Below are 18880 nucleotides of genomic sequence, written 5' to 3' on the forward strand. Positions count from 1 at the left end.
CCTAGAACATAATATATATTCAATTTAAGTATAATTTAAGTATTTTGCCATTATTAATATGACTAGCCAAATCCTTTTTTCTTTTTTTTCTTTTGGCTGTCATAGTCCTCAAATATTGACCCACAGGAATGCAAATATTAAATAGTCTGTATTATGAGTTTTTAATAATGGCCAAGGATATGATGAAAACAGGTCCCTAGACTAAAGATAATCACCCTGAACGTAGGAAGTACACCACTGTCCTCTCCTCGCTGTTCCCATGCCACACCAAACACACACACTTGATATTCTCAGTTTCCTTGCTGAGTGAAAGACTTCTCAGGAGTCCCTGAAGGTTGTTCTCTGTAGCTAATCTCAGAATGAGAGGATGCTGGGAACACCACGAACTCTTACAAAGTTCCAGGGTCTCCTGGAACAGGGTTGTGGTTTACCCTCTTTCCAACAACCCACAAGGAAACACCTCTCAAACGACATCACGTAACTGCCTCCCACCATCTGCAGGAGCACCAGGGACTACACGGAGAGATGAGTGGCCCACAGAGGGGTAGGTGACAGGAGTCCCCCAGGCTGGAAGGGCAAACGCAGGTCAGGGAAACAGGGCAGGTGACCTCAGGTCTTCACAGTGGGTCCTACTTTGTTGAAAGTATTGGGAATGAAGCTCTGATAGAATTCCCTCCAAAGTCACATACAAATGACTTTTGAATATTAAGCCCCTTCTTTCCCTCCTTTATTGACAGTTATCTCTGTGACTAAAAAAATATACATTATCAACACCTTAGATTTAGTCATATGACATTCAAAATTGATAATGAAATTTATACTTTTTATATTTGACTCAGTCCTACAGTAAAATAAGGACTTCCAGAATTGACTTATGTACACAGAGAATAACTGATAGAAGTTTATTTTCATATAATTTTTGTAACATAGAATTATTTCCCTAAATATTTTGCAGTTAGCTACTCAGAATAATATCACATTTAAAGTCTCCCAAAGAGCAACCAAAAAGACAAGAGTATTTTTAACAAACAACAAATGCTCATTTTCAAATAAATGGAGAAAAAAGTTAAAGAAAATTGATAGTTCCTGATTATCAAGATTTTCCATAAAATGGACAATCTTTAATATTGGCTAAGTAAATACCATTCTTTCAGGTGGTGGTTGTTTAAGTAATGCTATGGAAATTTCATTCTAGGATGACAAAGGTCAGCTTTTCACTGTATCATCTTCATGATTAAAAACAGTAACTTATTAATTTCTTTTGTTTTAGTCCTGGGGTTAACATTTCTATCTGAGACACAATAATTGTACACAATTGTTTATATTAGGTATAAACCACGTGATATTTTATGATATAGGAAAAACTTAAAAATGGTAGGACTAAAGCTTTGATTGAATATGTATGGCTGGTAATCACACACATATACGTGTGTCTATATAATTTCTTGTTGACAAACATATTCATAGAACAATGAAAAAAAAAAAAAAGAGTGACTATGCCACAGACTTACCACAGCTGAGGTTGCTTTCAGCTTTCAGAGCTAGGGTTGGGATATTCCAAAAGTCGTTTTGCCAGTCTACCACATTCCCTTTCACATTGCAGCTGAGGTTGAAGAGGATTTTGGAATTCATGGCAAAATTCCAAAGTCGAAAGTTATAAATGTCCCCTTTTAGAGAGGCAATTTCATTTTGATTGGAGCCCAGCAACAATTTCCCATTCCCAGGAATAACTTTACTAATGGTAGAATCGCATGAAACTGCTCCATAGTTTCTTTTGAAATTTACACCAACGTATCCCAAAGAATTATTCCAAACGATGCAGAGCTGCTCAAAGCTTTCTGTGAAAATGTCTTCCTTATCTTTTACAGGTAACGCACTGTTTAGTAAGCATTTTGAGCCAGAAATAGATAGAAAGTAGCCATTCTTGGTCTTTCCGAAACTGAGCAATTGTGTGAAGGATGCATCTGAGTAGGAGAAAGCTGTCCATTCGTTGTCTTCCTTGCCAATTTTGGTTGCTTCAAAGCAGAGTGTGAAAGCTCTGAGCTCTGGAATAGAGACACTTTTTGCAAGAGATACCTGGTAAGTATCTAGCATCTGGGGTAAAATGACCTTTTGATTCCTTAAGGACACGGCAACTAGGACAAAACACAGTAACAGATAAAGCCTGTTAACGTCAGACATGGACTAATGAGATGCAAAATGTCTGATACAGCCAACCCCTCCACACTCTCTACTAATTGGCTTTTACTCACCCTTCGTCCCACACTCTCCTCTTTCTCTGTCCACCACTCTCTTTCACCAACCCAGTACCTTATACCAATAACAATAAGAAACCCCACCCATTTTAACTCTAATCACGGTTGGCTCTCACACCTAAACCTTCCAGTTATAGCTGCCAAGGTGACAGGTTTTTTCTTTTTTTAAATCCCTGATCTGAGGGGGGGGAAAAAAATTAAAGAACCTACTGGTTTCAAGAAAGTTCTGTTTATACATTATGATTTTCAAAACTATGTTTCTTTTCAAATAATTTCTAAACATAATAGCTAATAGTTCCATTTTTCATTAACTTTCACCCTTCCCAAACATTCCTGTGCTACCCTTTCCCTTCAGACACCCCATATCCTACTTGTCTTCCCCATCACCAGGCTATTTTAGGATCAAAGGCAAAGACAATTCCACTGAGGAGAGGGAGTCGGGTAAAAAACAAACAAAAATGGCACTTTAAGCTATATTTCTTTTACGTCTGGGCGTGTGAGCTAGTTTCTGAGGGACGGTAAGAGCAGTGGTTAAAGGGCAGACAGTGGAGCTCCCTGCCCAGCTCTCCCACACAGTGCCCTGTGACCTTGGGCATGCACTCTACTTTAGCCCCCTTGTCTATAAAACATAGGGAAAGGCACCTATTATACAGGTGGGCAATAAGAACTGAATAAGTTAATACCCTCAAAGCACTGGAGCAGTATCTGTGTCATAGTCGATATACAGCTATTACTGATTACTAATAGAGATGACTATAATTATGTGCATGATAAATTCAAAATAAAAATGCTTTAGCCTAGTCCTTCTGTGACATATGTAAAATTATTGGGTAACACAATGGATTTAGCTCTGTGCTAATATTATAGATATTGTGAAACATTATGTACTGATTGGAGAGAGAAGTAGCTCTCCCCAGAAATACTGTTCAGTACTGGCTTCACATGAATACTAGTTTGAATATATTTTAATACATACCAAGAATAGCTCTATAGTAATAACATCATTTTAATATAAATATTCTAGTCAAAAATTCATGATGGAATCTAATAGAAGATGATTTTTTAGTTTACTTCTTATATATAAAGCAGTTTATAGGTCTACTTACCCAAAGGGATACTTATACAATATGAACCCAGTATTCTACATGCATTGTTAAAATAAGAAGGCTTGAAGGAAATATGTCCATCAACATTTTATTAGTGGTTATGGTTGGGTGGTAGATGTACAGGTAATTCTAATTTGCTTTTCTTTTTTAATTCTCAAATTTCCTACAGTATCTTATAACCTTAAAACATTATTTGAAAAATTAAAGCATGTGTGTTTCAATTAACCACACATATATCTAATGTCAGTCACAAACAGTAAATAAAGCTGAAACCAAAAACACAATTTGTAATAATAATGGTCAGAGTGGTGCCTTTCTCTTTTGTTTCTTTTTTTGATACATAACACCTACTTAAGCAGCTCAGAAGGAAAAAAAAATTATAACTAAATCTCACAGTCTCAAAGCTTGAGTTTTCCTTAAGCAAAGACTGGCTTGGAGAGAATGAGATTATTTAAATGTTCTGATATGCCAGAATCCAGGAAATATGTCTGATAAAAATATATTTCTTTCCTTCAATTCGCCATTTTCAAGGGGCTTTCCTCAGGCTCTGCTGTTTATTAGCTTCAGTTATACATAGCTCTTTTTACATTTTAATTTATATGTTTATTTCCTACATTTGTCCCCCTAGTTCCTGAAAAGGGCAACATCTTTAAAGCCTAAAATAAAAGGATTTCTAAATAAGAATGTTTTAAATGTTTGATGGAGAGATGTTAGAATTACAGATTCAATTATTAGCTGTGGGATATCTACAGGGTCTTTCAAGCAGCCTTTAAATGTTCTGTATATAAACAATATAAAAAGAATTCAGCTCTACTGTAACCAGATTTTGGATCTGGTAACTATATCACTAATGAGAACGTTCAGAGAACACTAACAGATTCTTGCACTTAAATTCTAATCCTAATCATTCACATTCACATAAAAGAGCATAACTGTCTTCTGGTCCTCGTGTTTACTGTAGAGCATGCTAAATGAAACCAGAAGGTTGGCGCTGCCTTTGGTTTACATACCTCTGATGTAGCTGGCATTGAAACCTTTCTTCTGGATGCTAAAGTCACTTGAAAAGGACACATGCATCTCATTCGCACTTGAGTTAAATGATAGGCCTTTGGCAGTTGCTCCACAAAATTTAGTCTGGCTCTCTCCATTATCAAGGGATAATGAGTCATAAATGCAATTGGGAGCTTCTTCAATGTCGAAGTCATTAAACGTTATCTGAATGATATAGCCCGCGGGGGCTCGGAGGGTCCACATGCAAGCCTGGCTGTTGGGGTAGTCGTTAGGGTAGCACGGAGAAGTAAAGGTCCCAGAAGGGTTGGAGAGGACAACCCTGCAGTTGGCACATCCCCACGCTGCTGGCCAGACAAAAGAGAGACAGAGAGAAGGGCTGGGATCAGAGGCGTGCAATTACCCAAGAGTACCACACAATGGGGACAATCAAACGGTAAACATTTTAAAATACCAAAACATAATCATCAACATTAAAAGGAAGACGAAACCATCTCAAGAAGGAAAAGAAAATCCAAAAGAGCAACAAAAAGTAAAAGAAAAATACAAAATTTTAGAGCACTGATTTTTTAAACTGGGGGCTCATAAATGCTGAGAATCTGATAAAAGTCAGGGGGACTCCCTCCAGTAAAGTGTACGGGGGCCACTGCCCTTGGCATACAATTTCAGGGAGTACATGAGGCCTCAGGAGGCAACACTGGATTTCACATAGGTACACTGACTCAGATTACGAATCTCTACTCTACAGGCTAACTGAGCTGGGGTGGAGGGGATCTTATAGAACCATAATGTAGAACAATGTTACAAACCATGGATGAGAAACAGTTAGGAAATAAATGTTTAAAGAGAAAGCTAGCTACCAGTACAAAAAATTCAACAAGTTATCTTCTGGCAGATTGTATTTTTTTCTAAAATTCAAAGAAACAGCATCACCTTGTACGTGTGAAGCACTTATAGTTTTGGGGTTTTTAAAATTTATTTATTTTATTTATTTTATTTTTGACTGCATTGGGTCTTCATTGCTGCATGTGGGCTTTCTCTAGTTGCAGCGAGCGGGGGCTACTCTTCACTGTGGTGCGCAGGCTTCTCATTGCGGTGGCTTCTCTTGTTGTGGAGCACAGGGTCCAGGCGCACAGGCTTCAGTAGTTGTGGCTCGCAGGCTCAGTAGTTGTGGCTCGAGCGTTCTAGAGCACAGGCTCAGTAGTTGTGGCGCACGGGCTTAGTTGCTCCACTGCATGTGGGATCTTCCCGGACCAGGGCTTGAACCCGTGTCCCCTGCATTGGCAGGCGGATTCTTAACCACTGCGCCACCAGGGAAGCCCAGTACTTATAGTTTTGAAAAATACTTTCACTTCTCCCGCTTGTTTATTTTAGTTGGTAATTATATACCTGTGCGATTATCTTATTTATTCATTCATTCAGTGAATATTTATTGAGTGCCTGCTACATGCCAGGCACTATTCTAAATAGTATATACCAATGAGCAGGAAAGACAAAGTCTCTGTCTGAATAATTCTTACACTTCAGTTTTGGACCCAAAGATAAACAAACAATAATGTAATGACAGATGATAATAAGAGGTAGGAAGAAAAGTAAAGCAATCAATTATTTCTCAAGTAGTATTTATCCAGGGCCTGGTCACCAGCTGGATCCAGAAACCAAGGTCTACTGTCTTTCTATTTAGTGATTCTTTTGAAATTAATATTCATGTTGCTTTTAAACATTTGTATAAATGTAGGCAGCAATGTCATTTATCCAACATTCTGGATAAATAAACTGTCATAAAACTGACACATACACTTTCTAACAGTAAAAGACTTCTACCATGTTAATGGAACTCACTCTCAACTTACTGTGTTCTTCCCTCTTTTACTGGGTTGAGTAGAATGAGTATGCAATGACTTTTCTTGAAAACGGTAGTTAGTACAAGTACTACTTATTCTTCCATGATGCAGTGATATATTCAAGCATTTAGATGTGTTACACTGCTCAGGTTAGGTTTTTCTTTTTTCCTTTCCCTGCTGCCACCTTGTGTTATGCAGGGGTTTGCTTTGCCAGCTCTGCTCCCCAACCATTCTTTCTAACTTGCCCTCCCTCTGGCTCTTTCTCCCTAAGTCTCCAACATCTTTTACAGGGCTGAGGATAGACAGAGAAAACAATCTATGGTCATCAAGTGTTAGCCAAATGCCTTCTCTTATCCATCCCTGGGGCACTGTGCTCCTCTCCTTGTAGCAGGATTCAGAGCAGCTGGGTCAATTCCATGTGTGAGGTTATTTTGTTTATCGTCTGATCCTCCCACTATTCTCCAGGCTCAACAAGCAGAGGGTATGTCCTGTCATAGTCACCATCTTACCCCTCAGGACCTCGCAGCACCCCCGCCACATGGGAGACCTTTGATAAAATTTGTTAAATTTATGAACAAATAAATGAGTCACTTAAATGAAAGAAAACACACCTAAATTAAAGAATGACTAAGTACAGTATATGAAACTAAGTCAACCAAAGTCTAAGTCCAAAAAAAAGGCTGAGTGCATAAGGTCTGCAAAGATATCTCTTTGGATGGGGTTTCGGGGCTCTTTCTTCCAATGGTTTCACTCACAGCAAGAGACTGAGATGAGCGGGGCCTGCCTCTCTGACACGTTTAGCTTTCTGTTACTGTACCTTGGGCTCAGGAGAGAGAACTAATCCTAGTAGATTAACAGTAATGTACCCAGTGAAAGGCACTGGAGATTATAAAAGAAAAAAAGAAAGGAAAATAAGATACAGTCTCTGTGTCATCCCAACACGCATGCACGCAGCATCATTTCTCCAAAATGAGGTGCTATCCCCTACATCCAAGACCCAACGAACGTTCATTGTTGTCTTTATCATGATACATTATTTTTGCCAAATTCTTCCCTAGAGCTAATGAAAGGCATAAAAACAAGTCGATCTGACTGACCACACTGACCAGGTAGTCTTGAATAAATTAATTTCTCTGTACCTCAGCTTCACCATTTTATACTGGTGGTAATAAAAGTGCCCACCACCCATGGTTATAGGGAGGACTAGACAGATTAATACTGGAAGGTCCTGGAAACTGTACTGGCCACAGAGTTAGCACTATTTAAATGTTGGCTATTATTAATCATTACTATAACAAAATCTGTGCATCAATAATTTAAGACAGAAAAAGTAGCACCCCACCTTAACAGAATCGCTTTTTCCCTTAGGCACTCATTGTGATAGAAAAGAGAAAGAGAAGACACCCATAATAATCACTTAAAAAGCACTCAAAGCATTCTTCTATGTGATTCTCATCTGCAGTAGCTAAACCGCATTTAGAGATAATGCTACCAAATAGCGATTATCTTAAGTGGATGAAATGTCAATTAAACTAGGCACAGTATCATCGTGTTCATTATATTTATAGATCACAGTAAAGGGCTTTCACATAGATTATCTCACTTGGCATCATAACAACCCTGGGAATTAGCACCTCCTCCCTCTTCAGATGACATGAATAAGACTATTAAAGATTATATAACTTGTCCAAAGTTACATATCTAATTGAGCAGGACCAAGGTTCAAACCAGCTCTTTTGAATATAAGTCTAGTGTTTTTCTAGAGGAGGAAAAAAGTTGCCAAGATTAAACAAAAGACACAGCAAAGTGATGAGCCCAAGTCTTGTTTTAAGAGACAATGCTTTTTAATGGGCAATTTCATAGTTAAACATACGAAATTAAGTGTAAACATATGTTTACACTCAAACTTAGTGTAATCACCCTAAAATTGATATATTTTAAGAAACTAATTTTGAAGTATTTTAGTAAAGAATGTTAGAGAGTCTGAAATGTAGTGCTTTGGATTTGTCCACTTGGAGCAATCAAATGTCACTGCTAATTGATTCCTACACAGTGAGCCAGTTCATGAAGAAATTAATTTGTTCTCTCTTAAAGGTGGGGCTACTTAAAAAGATGGCTACTGAAGTAGCCACTGAATGAGGGCTTGGTAAAACCAGAGTTAACATTTTCTAAAAGCGAGCCAACTCAAAACATCTGGCTCAAGTTGTTCTCAAAGGCAGATATAATAACATATTCACACTCATAATTTATAAAAGCAGTTTTCAGGTAATCTAAACAAACAAACCAAATTCCACCCTCGGTTCTTGCCTATGCTTGCAATGCTGAGTAATAATTTACTTCTGCATATTTTCACAAAACTTTATTCTTCAAAGAAACTCAAATCTGAAATGGAAAACCTCCCAGTTATGCCAAAGGCTATCTCAATTTATAAAGAACACTTAGATTTAGATTTAATGGAACCATTATCTCATTTTTTTAAAATCTGAGATTTGGATTCTTACTCCACCTTTGCTGTAAGTACTTCTCTATAAATCAAATACTATGTGCTTTAAAATCTAAGACAGGAGTATCAGATCCTAAGAGATAAACAGAAAGGGATTAATTTTAGCGGCTTTCAACACAGATCTGTAGACAAAATAACTGATTTTCCTATACTGTGTTAAGTGGTGAAGAAATGAATGCACTTAAATCTTTTTTTTGTTTTTAATTTAAATGTGTGTAAAACTGCCACTAATAAATTTGTTGTAAAACCTGGCCGGTGAAAAAAATATCTCCCCAAAATTTCCTTTCAGTTGCCTATTCAGTTGGCATCTGTTCAAAGTCACTGTTTGAATTACCTATGTGAATCTATTAAATTCTAATCAATGAGTTGCTTAAAAAGGTTTAAAATATTTAGTAGCCTTGGTGGTTTCTGAAGATTAAGCCTCAGGGCGGCAACTGAGAGCTCCAGGATCAGCCTGATGCCTTAATCATTACCAAGCCAGGACAGCCACACACCATTTCTCCAGATCAAGTGAAATGCTGCCAGATATAACATCACTGAAATGTAAAATATAAATAATACTTTAGATGCTGGCATGCGTTAAATGACTGATAATACACAGAACTGAATGACTTCATCAAAGTAAGTATTTAAATTTAAGTGATTTCAGGCCTCTATGCATATTTTTTCAGGATGGCAAGGACTCGGAAAGCAATCTGGCTGTGACATCTGCGTTTCTGTTAATGTGACAGACTTGGCAAGCATCCCCGCGCTCCCTCACCACTCCTCTTCAAGCTCTGCACTCAAAGACAGCATTGCCGTCCAGGGGAAAGTCACTCTTTCACCAAGGTTACGTTGGCCATTCCATTCTCCTGCTAGAACTCTCAGCAGCCAAGGAAGGATATCTGTTTGCTCTCAAACTCCTCCTAAAACACTGGCTTCCCCAGGGTTAACCAGAAAATTGTCTGAATTCCCTCTGTGATGTTTCAACCTCAAAATGTTCTTTGGAAGCACCATGAATATGAAGGTACCGCAATGACTTAGGTCTGAGTTCAAAAGTGTACCACTCTACTCGAATGAGTTCAGTTAAGTCTGGCCTTGCTAGAAAACTAACAAAAAGTTGAAATGAAGGTTTCTTGGTGAGGCACCATTAAGCTTGACAATTTTTTGAAGCTCCAAAGAGATCCATATGCACCACACCCTCAAACACATTTCTGTCTTCGGTAATATTGTTAATGCTTAAACTTTGAATCCTGTCTTTCCATAATCACCTTGGCATGAGAACATTCCATATGTAACTGCAAAAGGTAATACGTTTGGGAGATCCAAACAAGTTAACTGTTGTAAATCCTTCTAGAGTCAGCTTATTATGTAGATATATATCCTTGCAAGATATATATCCCTTGCACGTGCATGCATTTGCACACACACCCACACACATTCTCATGGGAAACTATTCTCTCTTAAGTAATGGTTGAGCTTTTCTCCAGCTGTTAAAAACAAAACAACAACAATCTAAGGGCAATGCACAATCTGAAACAGTCTACAGCTGCCTGGCCTATCACTTAATCTACCTTCTGGTTAATACATTCAAGTCTCTTATCCCCTCCTTTCCTGCACTGTAAACCCCTAACTCTGTATTAATCTAGCCATGGACCTTCTTGCTCTCTAATGCATAGACTTCTGAGCACTGTTGAAAGAATTCTCAAAATCATGCAGATTATTTATACTAAAGAGGCTTCCAATTTGATCTCACTCATGCTCTGTAACATTTGATGCCTCTGAACACTCCCTGATTCTCAGTCTCTCCACTCGGTTCCTACCGTCTCCTTGTTCTCCTCCTGCCTTTCCCTCTGCCCTCTCTGAGCTTACCTCTGCTCTACTGGCCCTTACAATCCTTGCAGTTCAAAGTATGGGCCTCAGACCAGCAGCAGCAGCATCAGCTGGGAGCTCGTTAGACAAGTGCAATCACCCAGGCCTTCTAAACAAAATCTGTATTTTAACAAGATTTTCTGGTGATTTGCAAGCACATTAAAACCTGAAAAGCACTCCTTTAAGTAACAACATACTGCAGAAGCTATTCACAATCTCCATGTGTGCACGTGCTCCCAGGAAGATCTGCCTCTCCTACATCTCTGGCAGTTGTATTTGTCCCATGACCCCAGGGGAGGACCCCTGACCTGAAGGGAACCAAATCATGGGCTTGGCTACTCAGTCAGATGCCCTCTCTTTGAAGTTAGAGGCACGGATAATTTATTCAGAAAACGATGAACAACAGAATGACAAAGTTATATAAACTCAAAGGTAGCAGCTTCCTTGGCCACTTGCAAACAAAGACACTGATGGGCAGACGGAGAAAAGAGAAAGAGAAAAAATGTAAGAACAGAGAGATGAGAGAAAAGCAGAACTTTGAAGAGCAGAGACTTTAATTCTAGACATGCCATGTCACCAACGAAGGAGCTGTTCTTTGTGGCTTCTCCTTGGATTCTATGACAAGAACTCTTATACCTACTGTGCCACCTCTGTTGATCCTGCATTATGGATTTCTGATCCTTAAAACCAAGTCTGCCCCAAGCCACTCCTTTATGGGGCTCTCCTCTCTCTTCAGCTCTTCTCCCCCCACGTTCATTCTCTCTGGGTGATCTCATCTAAACATAGGTCTCCATTATGTCCAAATGCTGACGACATACATGTTCTAGTGCACACCACACCCGCACTCGAGAATGTCTACTCAACATCCCCACTTGGATATCTCATAGATCCCTCAATCCAAACATCTTTCCTCAAACCATTTATCCATGTTATAAGTGTTAGTTGTAAGAAAATCATCCAAGCTAGGACTCTGAATATCCCTTCTCTCTTCCTTCTTCCACACCCCTTAAAATAGTTTGTCAAGGGCCATGACCATATATGATTTTATTCATGGTTTTTCATTTATCCCCTTCTCTCATTCCCATGGCTACTTAGTTTAAGCTTCTTGTCTTTTCTCTCCTGGAAAAAAGCTCAGTAACTAGTCTTTTTGTCAATAGTCTTGTCACCTCCAATTCATCCTCCCCATCACTACAAGAAATATCTGTGAAAATGCAAATGCAAGTACAAAAATGTTTTCTCAGAGAAAACCATAATTCAAAAAGACACATGCACCCCAGTGTTCACTGCAGCACTATTTACGATAGCCAGGTCATGGAAGCAACCTAAATGTCCATTGACAGATGAATGGATAAAGATGTAATATATATATATACAATGAAATATTACTCAGCCATAAAAAAGAATGAAATTGGGTCATTTGCAGAGATGTGGATGGAACTAGAGACTGTCATACAGAGTGAAGCAAGTCAGAAAGAGAAAAACAAATGTATATTAACACATATATGTGGGATCTAGAAAAATGATACAGGTGAACCGGTTTGCAAGGCAGAAATAGAGACACAAACGTAGAGAACAAACGTATGGACACCAAGGGGGGAAAGCGGGGTGGGGAGTGGCATGAATTGGGAAATTAGAATTGACATATATACACTCATATGTATAAAATAGATAACTAACTAAAAAATAAAATTAAAAAATATATTACACCCTGTAGCTAGCATTCTTTCACTCTTTCTAATTTAAACACAAATAAAAACAAAATGAGAAAGAAGAATTGAAAAAATAAAAAACTAAAAAAATAAAATGTTTTCTCTAACTTGAAATCTTCTCTGAAATCCAACAAGACAAGCTTCTTTGAATGACACATATAGCGCTCCATATTTGTCCTGTTCACCCTTTCTAACTCATCTCTCACCATCTCCCCATAACCATTCACTCAGTAAATACTTATTAAGCATCTAGGAATGCAGTTGTGGGCAAGATACAATCCCTGACATGATGGAACATAGAGATTACTACAAATACAGATAAATAAGTAGATTGTGATAATACAATGTGAAAATTGCTCTAATGGAGCAGGTAGATGAGTGCAATAACCAATGTTTAGATTTCGTAGAAACAGAGCCATTCCTAACAGATGAGGAAGAAACTGAGACCTGAATATGCAGCAGAGAAGTGGGCCAGTGAAGAAGGGAAGCAGAGGAGAAAAAGAAAAGAGGGTTCTGTGCAGTAGGGTCAGCGGTTTGCAAAGGCTTGCGGGTGAGAGAGAGCAGGGATTGTTCCAGTAACTTAAGAGTTTAGTTTAGCTGAAGCAGAGTGTGCAAGGTGGGGAGAAACATGAGATAAAGATGGCAAGATAGGCAGAGATTAGATTCTACAGGATTTTGCAAGCCATGCTAAAAAAATTCTTTTTTAAATATAATAAAAGCAGTAGGGAAAATAAAAAGGTCTTAATTAGGGGAAAGTAAAATAATCAGATTTGTATATAGCAGATATTTTTTAAAACCTCACCCTTGTACACACAAACAACACAAAATTACCAGAACAAAGACTGCTGTAAGAATCACTGCAGCCTAACCCAAAGGGCTGACGGATGACAAGAAGAGAGACAAAAGACAGCAAACCATCCTGGCAGCTTGTTTGTGGAAAGAAAAAAGCAGTTACAGTGGTAAAGGAAGATTAATTCTACAAGGATTCAGTGAATCAAAGCCTAACTGTTGATGGGTAAGATAAAAAGGCAGCAAAGTGACCAAGGTAGTATTTATCGAAGATCTGTCTTACTTTGATGTAATATTACCCCTAAAAAAAAACTGAGGGAACTATAAAAAAATGTTCATTTTACTTGAGAATGTCACAGAAAGCCTTTCCATATGGACTATCTAGGCAGCATTGCAGGATAAAACTGGTTTATGTTAGCATTAATGAGAAAATTATTGCTAAATATTACCAACATAAGTAGAGAATGTCTTAGACTAATAAAAGCTAATTATAGTTCTAATACCCATGAAGGCAATGATGTCATTACTGGCTAAATAGCACATGACTAACTTCTTAAGCACATGAATGCAGCTAATGAGATATCCATGTAAAGTACTAGGACTGTACTTGGTTCAAAGTGAGATGCTCAAATCATATTCACTTTTACTGTTGTGACTGTGGTTGTAATTTAATAGCAGAGCATGTTAGCCATATTTCAGTTTGTTCATTCATTCATTTATTCATTCATTCATTTATTCAATTTTCTGGGCCCCTACTTCCATTCATTTTCAGTTTTCTTTTAAATATCTTTACATATGTTTATCAGAGGGTGGTCAGAGGGAAGGTAGGATTAAAACGTCCCTGTTATGTGGGTGCAGGTAAAGTCCCTGAAATTAATAGCTAGAACTAGTTTTGCTTTTACAAACTTGCCCTCCTAATAAGTTGGGAGAATATATTGGGAAGAAGATGGTAGTAGCTGAGTAAGTGTATATATCTTAGCTCAAATTTTCCAAATGAGCCTTTAATTTGAAGACATAAAAAAAACAAAAAACAAAAAACACTCAGGTTTGTACACATAATGGAAGCAGTTTAAATAGTCAAGGTTTGGAGCAAAGCAAATTATAGATGCAACTGGCATAATTTTGCCCTTTTACAGAATACTTTTTAATGTAAACATCTTAGTAATAAGAAAGAGCTGATGTAAAAATTACATAATATAGATTTTTTAAATTTTTTTTGTTAAAACTTTCCATTTTATACATAAATAGGTTGTTTAAATATGCTAACTGCCTTAAGTTAATCCTTCACTGGAATTAATTACTTTTCAAAATATTTGTATAATGTTAACTTTGCACATAGATCTCAAGTAAAGTATATTAGAGAAGTGTATGAGAGAGGGAGAGAAAGAAATAGATTATCTCAAGATATTTTCCGTAAACTCTAAAGTTGAACTTTAAAAAGATTTCTTCTAGTCCAACTCCTTTCTAGCTAAATCACAAGGTCTATCTGATAAAAAAAAAAAAAATTGTTATTGTTGTGGGAAAAAGACACTGTAGCAAGAACAATAAAAAAAAACATTGTAGCAAGAACAATATGCTTATGAAGCTGAACGAGAAGCTTTCTCAAGATCCTTTCCAGATCTAAAATTATACCTTTCAAGGTATTTTTTTTAATGTGAATATAAGCAATATAAACACATATAAAAGTCATAAACCCGTCTTCTCTGGAGATGCAGAGAAATAAAAATAACAACTGTAATAGCAACTAGCATTTAGTGAGTGATTACTTTGTGCCAGATGAGAGGGGATTAAATTGCCTTTCTCTTGAAATAATCTATGGTTGTGTGAATATCTGGGATATATTGCAAGTAGATCACAGTGGGTTCTGCCCCTAGCTAGTGACTAGCCATTGAGGTCCTGGTTTCCACAGCTGAAAGAAATGTCTCTTCTGGTTCTAAAACCCTAGTATGAGTGATGAACTTAGGGCCTCGCACACATCAGAGCTTCAACTGCTCCCCCCACTAGGAAGAAGCTTCCAGGAGGGTCATGAAGACATCTGATGCTCCCCAAGGAAAGGAGTATGCCGACGTACAGCTCAAGATATTATGAGGCAGGAGGGTCTTTTTGAGTATTCATGAGTCTCAGCTTGTTTGTGTTATTTGTCCACTTTGGAGCCGTAAATCAGCCAGTGCAGGTTGAATGCAAGTAGAGCTAATGCTCGGCAAACATCCTGGCTTCTGGGATATATTCCGACTGCTCAAGAAATTTCCACATCTTGCTAACAGTACTTATTGTGCTATTTTGAATATTGCTGGCTTAGAATTACAGAGCAAGCTGTGACAGATTGTGAAGATTTAGAGTGTGGTTACATCAGGGAAAAAAAATCACCTCCTTTCTACTTAATATAGCTGCTTTTGTATGTTCTTGATGCCTACCAACTTACTTTACAAAAGAAAAAAATCATCTATTACTTTCATAAAATTAATACACCTATTGAGCAATGAGGTCGAACCTTGGTTTGCCACACCATTGCCAAAATGTTTATCTGATTTCAAATTGCACTGGGTCGGGGACCAGGCGATGTAGGTGTAACTCTGTACAGCCTCTGGCCGGTTATGTACATACAGGCAACTCAATTAACTTCTCCACAGTTAAACTGCTTCACCTCTGCCCTGAGAGAGCCTCCACATCAATCACAAGTCGGCAGCAAAAACACACTGGAAGAAGTTCATGAAGTTCACCAAGCTGCATAATTATAAGTTTCCAGGAGAATATAAAAATCTACTTGCTTACTGTCTTCTTTCAGCCAGCTTTATTTTTAAACTCAGAAAAATGGGAGAGTGACTTGTTATAGGCGGGGGAATAAGGTCACACCTGCAGGCAAGCCAGAGAGGAAGCCAAACCACCAAAAGTGGGTGGGCTGGGTGGCCTACAGAGCAAACAGGGCAGCGTGTTTCCAGTTGGAGGTGCAACCTAAGAACAGAAGTTGGTCAGTGTCTGAGAGGGCTGAACTGGGGCAAACCTCTCTGTTGCTGGAGAGTGTCAGAGTACTCAGGCTGCACATAACTGTTTCACTCCCTACTGAGGGAGCTGAGCCATCATTCGAAATGTCTGTAAATTGCTTCTATGCTCTCGATCATTTATTTAGCTTTGCAGTGTTGTTTGAGGGAAAGGGAAATATTATTTTAACACACAGATTCCTTTCACGATCCCATTTAGAACAGCAAGTAGGGAAGTTTTGTAGGATGTTATCTAAGGAAGTTATTTTCCAATAATAATAGGTATAATATTATTCTTGTTCAGTACCAGGTACCATACATAGTTCAGTCACCGCCTCCCTTCATCAAAATAACACTGATGCTTAGGCAGACTGAGCCCCAGTGATTCTTGAAATGACTTTAAGGAGGTCCATCTTAGAGAAAAACTGAAAGGGAAATTTCAAACAATGGCAATTTGGGATTCCAATATAAATACAAAGCTTTAGAAACACATATATCATTTTCCCAGGGAAGGGTATATGGTGGGAAGGCTATATGCCATTTTGGCATCAAATCTCAATCCAAAAAAGGTGAGGAACTTTAGGTTTTTTGATTCTTTAATAATGAATTAAGTAGGAGATATCTGGATAACAGATCTTTTCTGAAAATTATTTGCTAAGATAATCTGAGTAAAATCTCTACTCAAGAAAATCAAAATAATTTTCTTCTCCAATATGACTGGCTAACTTTCCATTTGGGGGATGAGTAAGACATCAGGCATTTTTCTGAAGGACCACCCAGCCAGCATGGTACTGTTCTAAGTAGAACTGCTAGCCTCACTATGCAAAATGAGCCAAAACAAAAGAAGTTTATTGAAATTTTAATAAAAGTTAATATTTGCTTGTAAAGCGATGTTAATAGTTTGCATATAGGTGATTTTGCCTGAAAGGAATATTTTCTTAAATTATCAAAAATATTTTTCTCCGACACACCATTTTTATGGATATTATTTTATGATGTTTTACAATTATTTTTCTACAAAACTATAAGTCATGATTCAAAAGTGAACAATGCAGATGAAGTTCCTCTGTCTCATAACAAACAGTCAATCAGAAATATATGAACCATGCTGAACTTAAAATGCAGGCCAAAGCTCTCGGCTAAAACATAAAAGAGAAATGTTCTAAATGACTGTATGAAAAACTTAATGTATAGCAACAAATGCAGGATCATATCTGGTCATTAGCAACTCAAACAACAAAGACCCTTTTCACAGAAGAATATGAGAAAAGCAAAACCTTAAAGGATAGCCTAGCTTGTCATTTCTGTTTACTATATTTAAACATTTGCTCACTGGAGAGCTGAAAATTAAACACCTATAGTTCACATAAGATCTTTTGGACGCAAATCGAAGTTTCCATTTGAACTGGCTTCGGAGTTGCTCCTGTGCTAACATCTGTACAGCTGCTCTCAGTACGTAAACCCTCCATACACTTGACTAGAAATAGCACACTGCCTGGCTGGAACTTTTTGCACAGCGTTTCAATGAAAGACACCACTGTCCTCTAAAACACATTATTCAACAATTAGATTTGGGCTGCTGAAGCAAAAGACAAAGGCTCCACTATATCCTGTTTAGTTCTATCAATTTGCTTCATGATATCATTCTTAGGTACAGCCTTTCAATTCACAGTCTGATATTTTTACAGGGCTTCTAGTGATGTAGAAACTATGTAAAAAGATGTGCATCTACCTCCTAGGGTACAGTCTTTTCAGAAGTATAAAAAATAAGGACTTTAGGTAGAAAATTTCATGTTAGAGTAACTTTTCTATCAAAACCTTTAATAAAGGCAAATTTTAATGAAAAAGAGTATACCCAATTGTACCCCACTTGGTACAACATCCAAGTAATGTAAATGTGCTGATCCTTTTGCTGTCTTCAGCAGACTGAAAAAAAGAAATAAAAAAGAAAAGATAATGTCAATGCTCAGTTGATTTGATCCAGGATTTTAGGGGAAGGCTGGAGGGAACATTCTGCACTCAGAATGTTTGATATAAGCTGTGATTAAATCATCTCAAGATGAGTGGCATCTTGTTAGATACAATTGGAATAGCATTATGGCAGGTTAAACTATCACATTTTCCTCTTGACCTCCTTTGGTAACTGGGGTAAGGAATACAGAGAAGTAAAATAAAATAGATTTTGGACATAGCTTGGGTGGGAGCCCTTTGCTGTCTGCTTCCTCTTTGATTCTTTGGGTTATATCCAATAAAAATGTAAGTAGAGAGAAAAAAAAGAAAAACCAAATGGATATCTCTAAGATGACCGACTTATCTTCAGTTCATTCCGTGACACTGTTTAATGCCGGTACACAAAGTTACAAATTTCCTTCATCCCACATAGAGAAAGGCTTGGGTTTTTTGTTTCTTCAGGTTTTTTTTGTGGGTTGGGGGGGAGATCTGAAAATCTTGTGGTACACACTCTGAAATTCAAGACTATTTTTCTTGGCACTCTTCATCTAATTTTATTTGCTTGCTTTTTCTTTGTCAGATTTTTTTTTTTTATTGATTAAATACCACAAATTCATAAGATGAGCCAGGCTAAACAAAAAAGTAAAGAATAAAAAAGGACAAAGTTCTACATGCACACACATAATATGTGTGCCTTCTGGATGAGTATATGATATAGATGCAGACAATTTCCATGACGTCAGGCATCATGGTTACTTGATTCACTGCAAAATACCCAGTGCCCAGTGTTAGACATGGCAAAGATTCACCACTCAAATACCCAGAAATTGAGAAAAGAACACACACACACTTGTGTACTTCAAAATATATATACATTAACATATATG

General features: G+C 37.6%; 1 protein-coding gene across 1 annotated transcript in view; it reads right to left on the minus strand.

Moving 5' to 3' along the window:
- The window catches only part of ADGRG6 (adhesion G protein-coupled receptor G6), a 133896-nt gene that overhangs the window by 66046 nt on the left and 48970 nt on the right, over positions 1 to 18880 (minus strand). Inside the window, exons 3-4 of the mRNA XM_082406053.1 lie at positions 4372 to 4713; positions 1512 to 2135 (exon numbers count right to left, since the gene is read on the minus strand). Coding sequence (XP_082262179.1) covers positions 1512 to 2135; positions 4372 to 4713 — 966 coding nt within the window. The remainder of the gene's footprint in view (positions 1 to 1511; positions 2136 to 4371; positions 4714 to 18880) is intronic.

Source organism: Balaenoptera borealis (genome assembly GCF_965194805.1).
Source record: "Balaenoptera borealis genome assembly, chromosome: 9".
Taxonomy (NCBI): domain Eukaryota; kingdom Metazoa; phylum Chordata; class Mammalia; order Artiodactyla; family Balaenopteridae; genus Balaenoptera; species Balaenoptera borealis.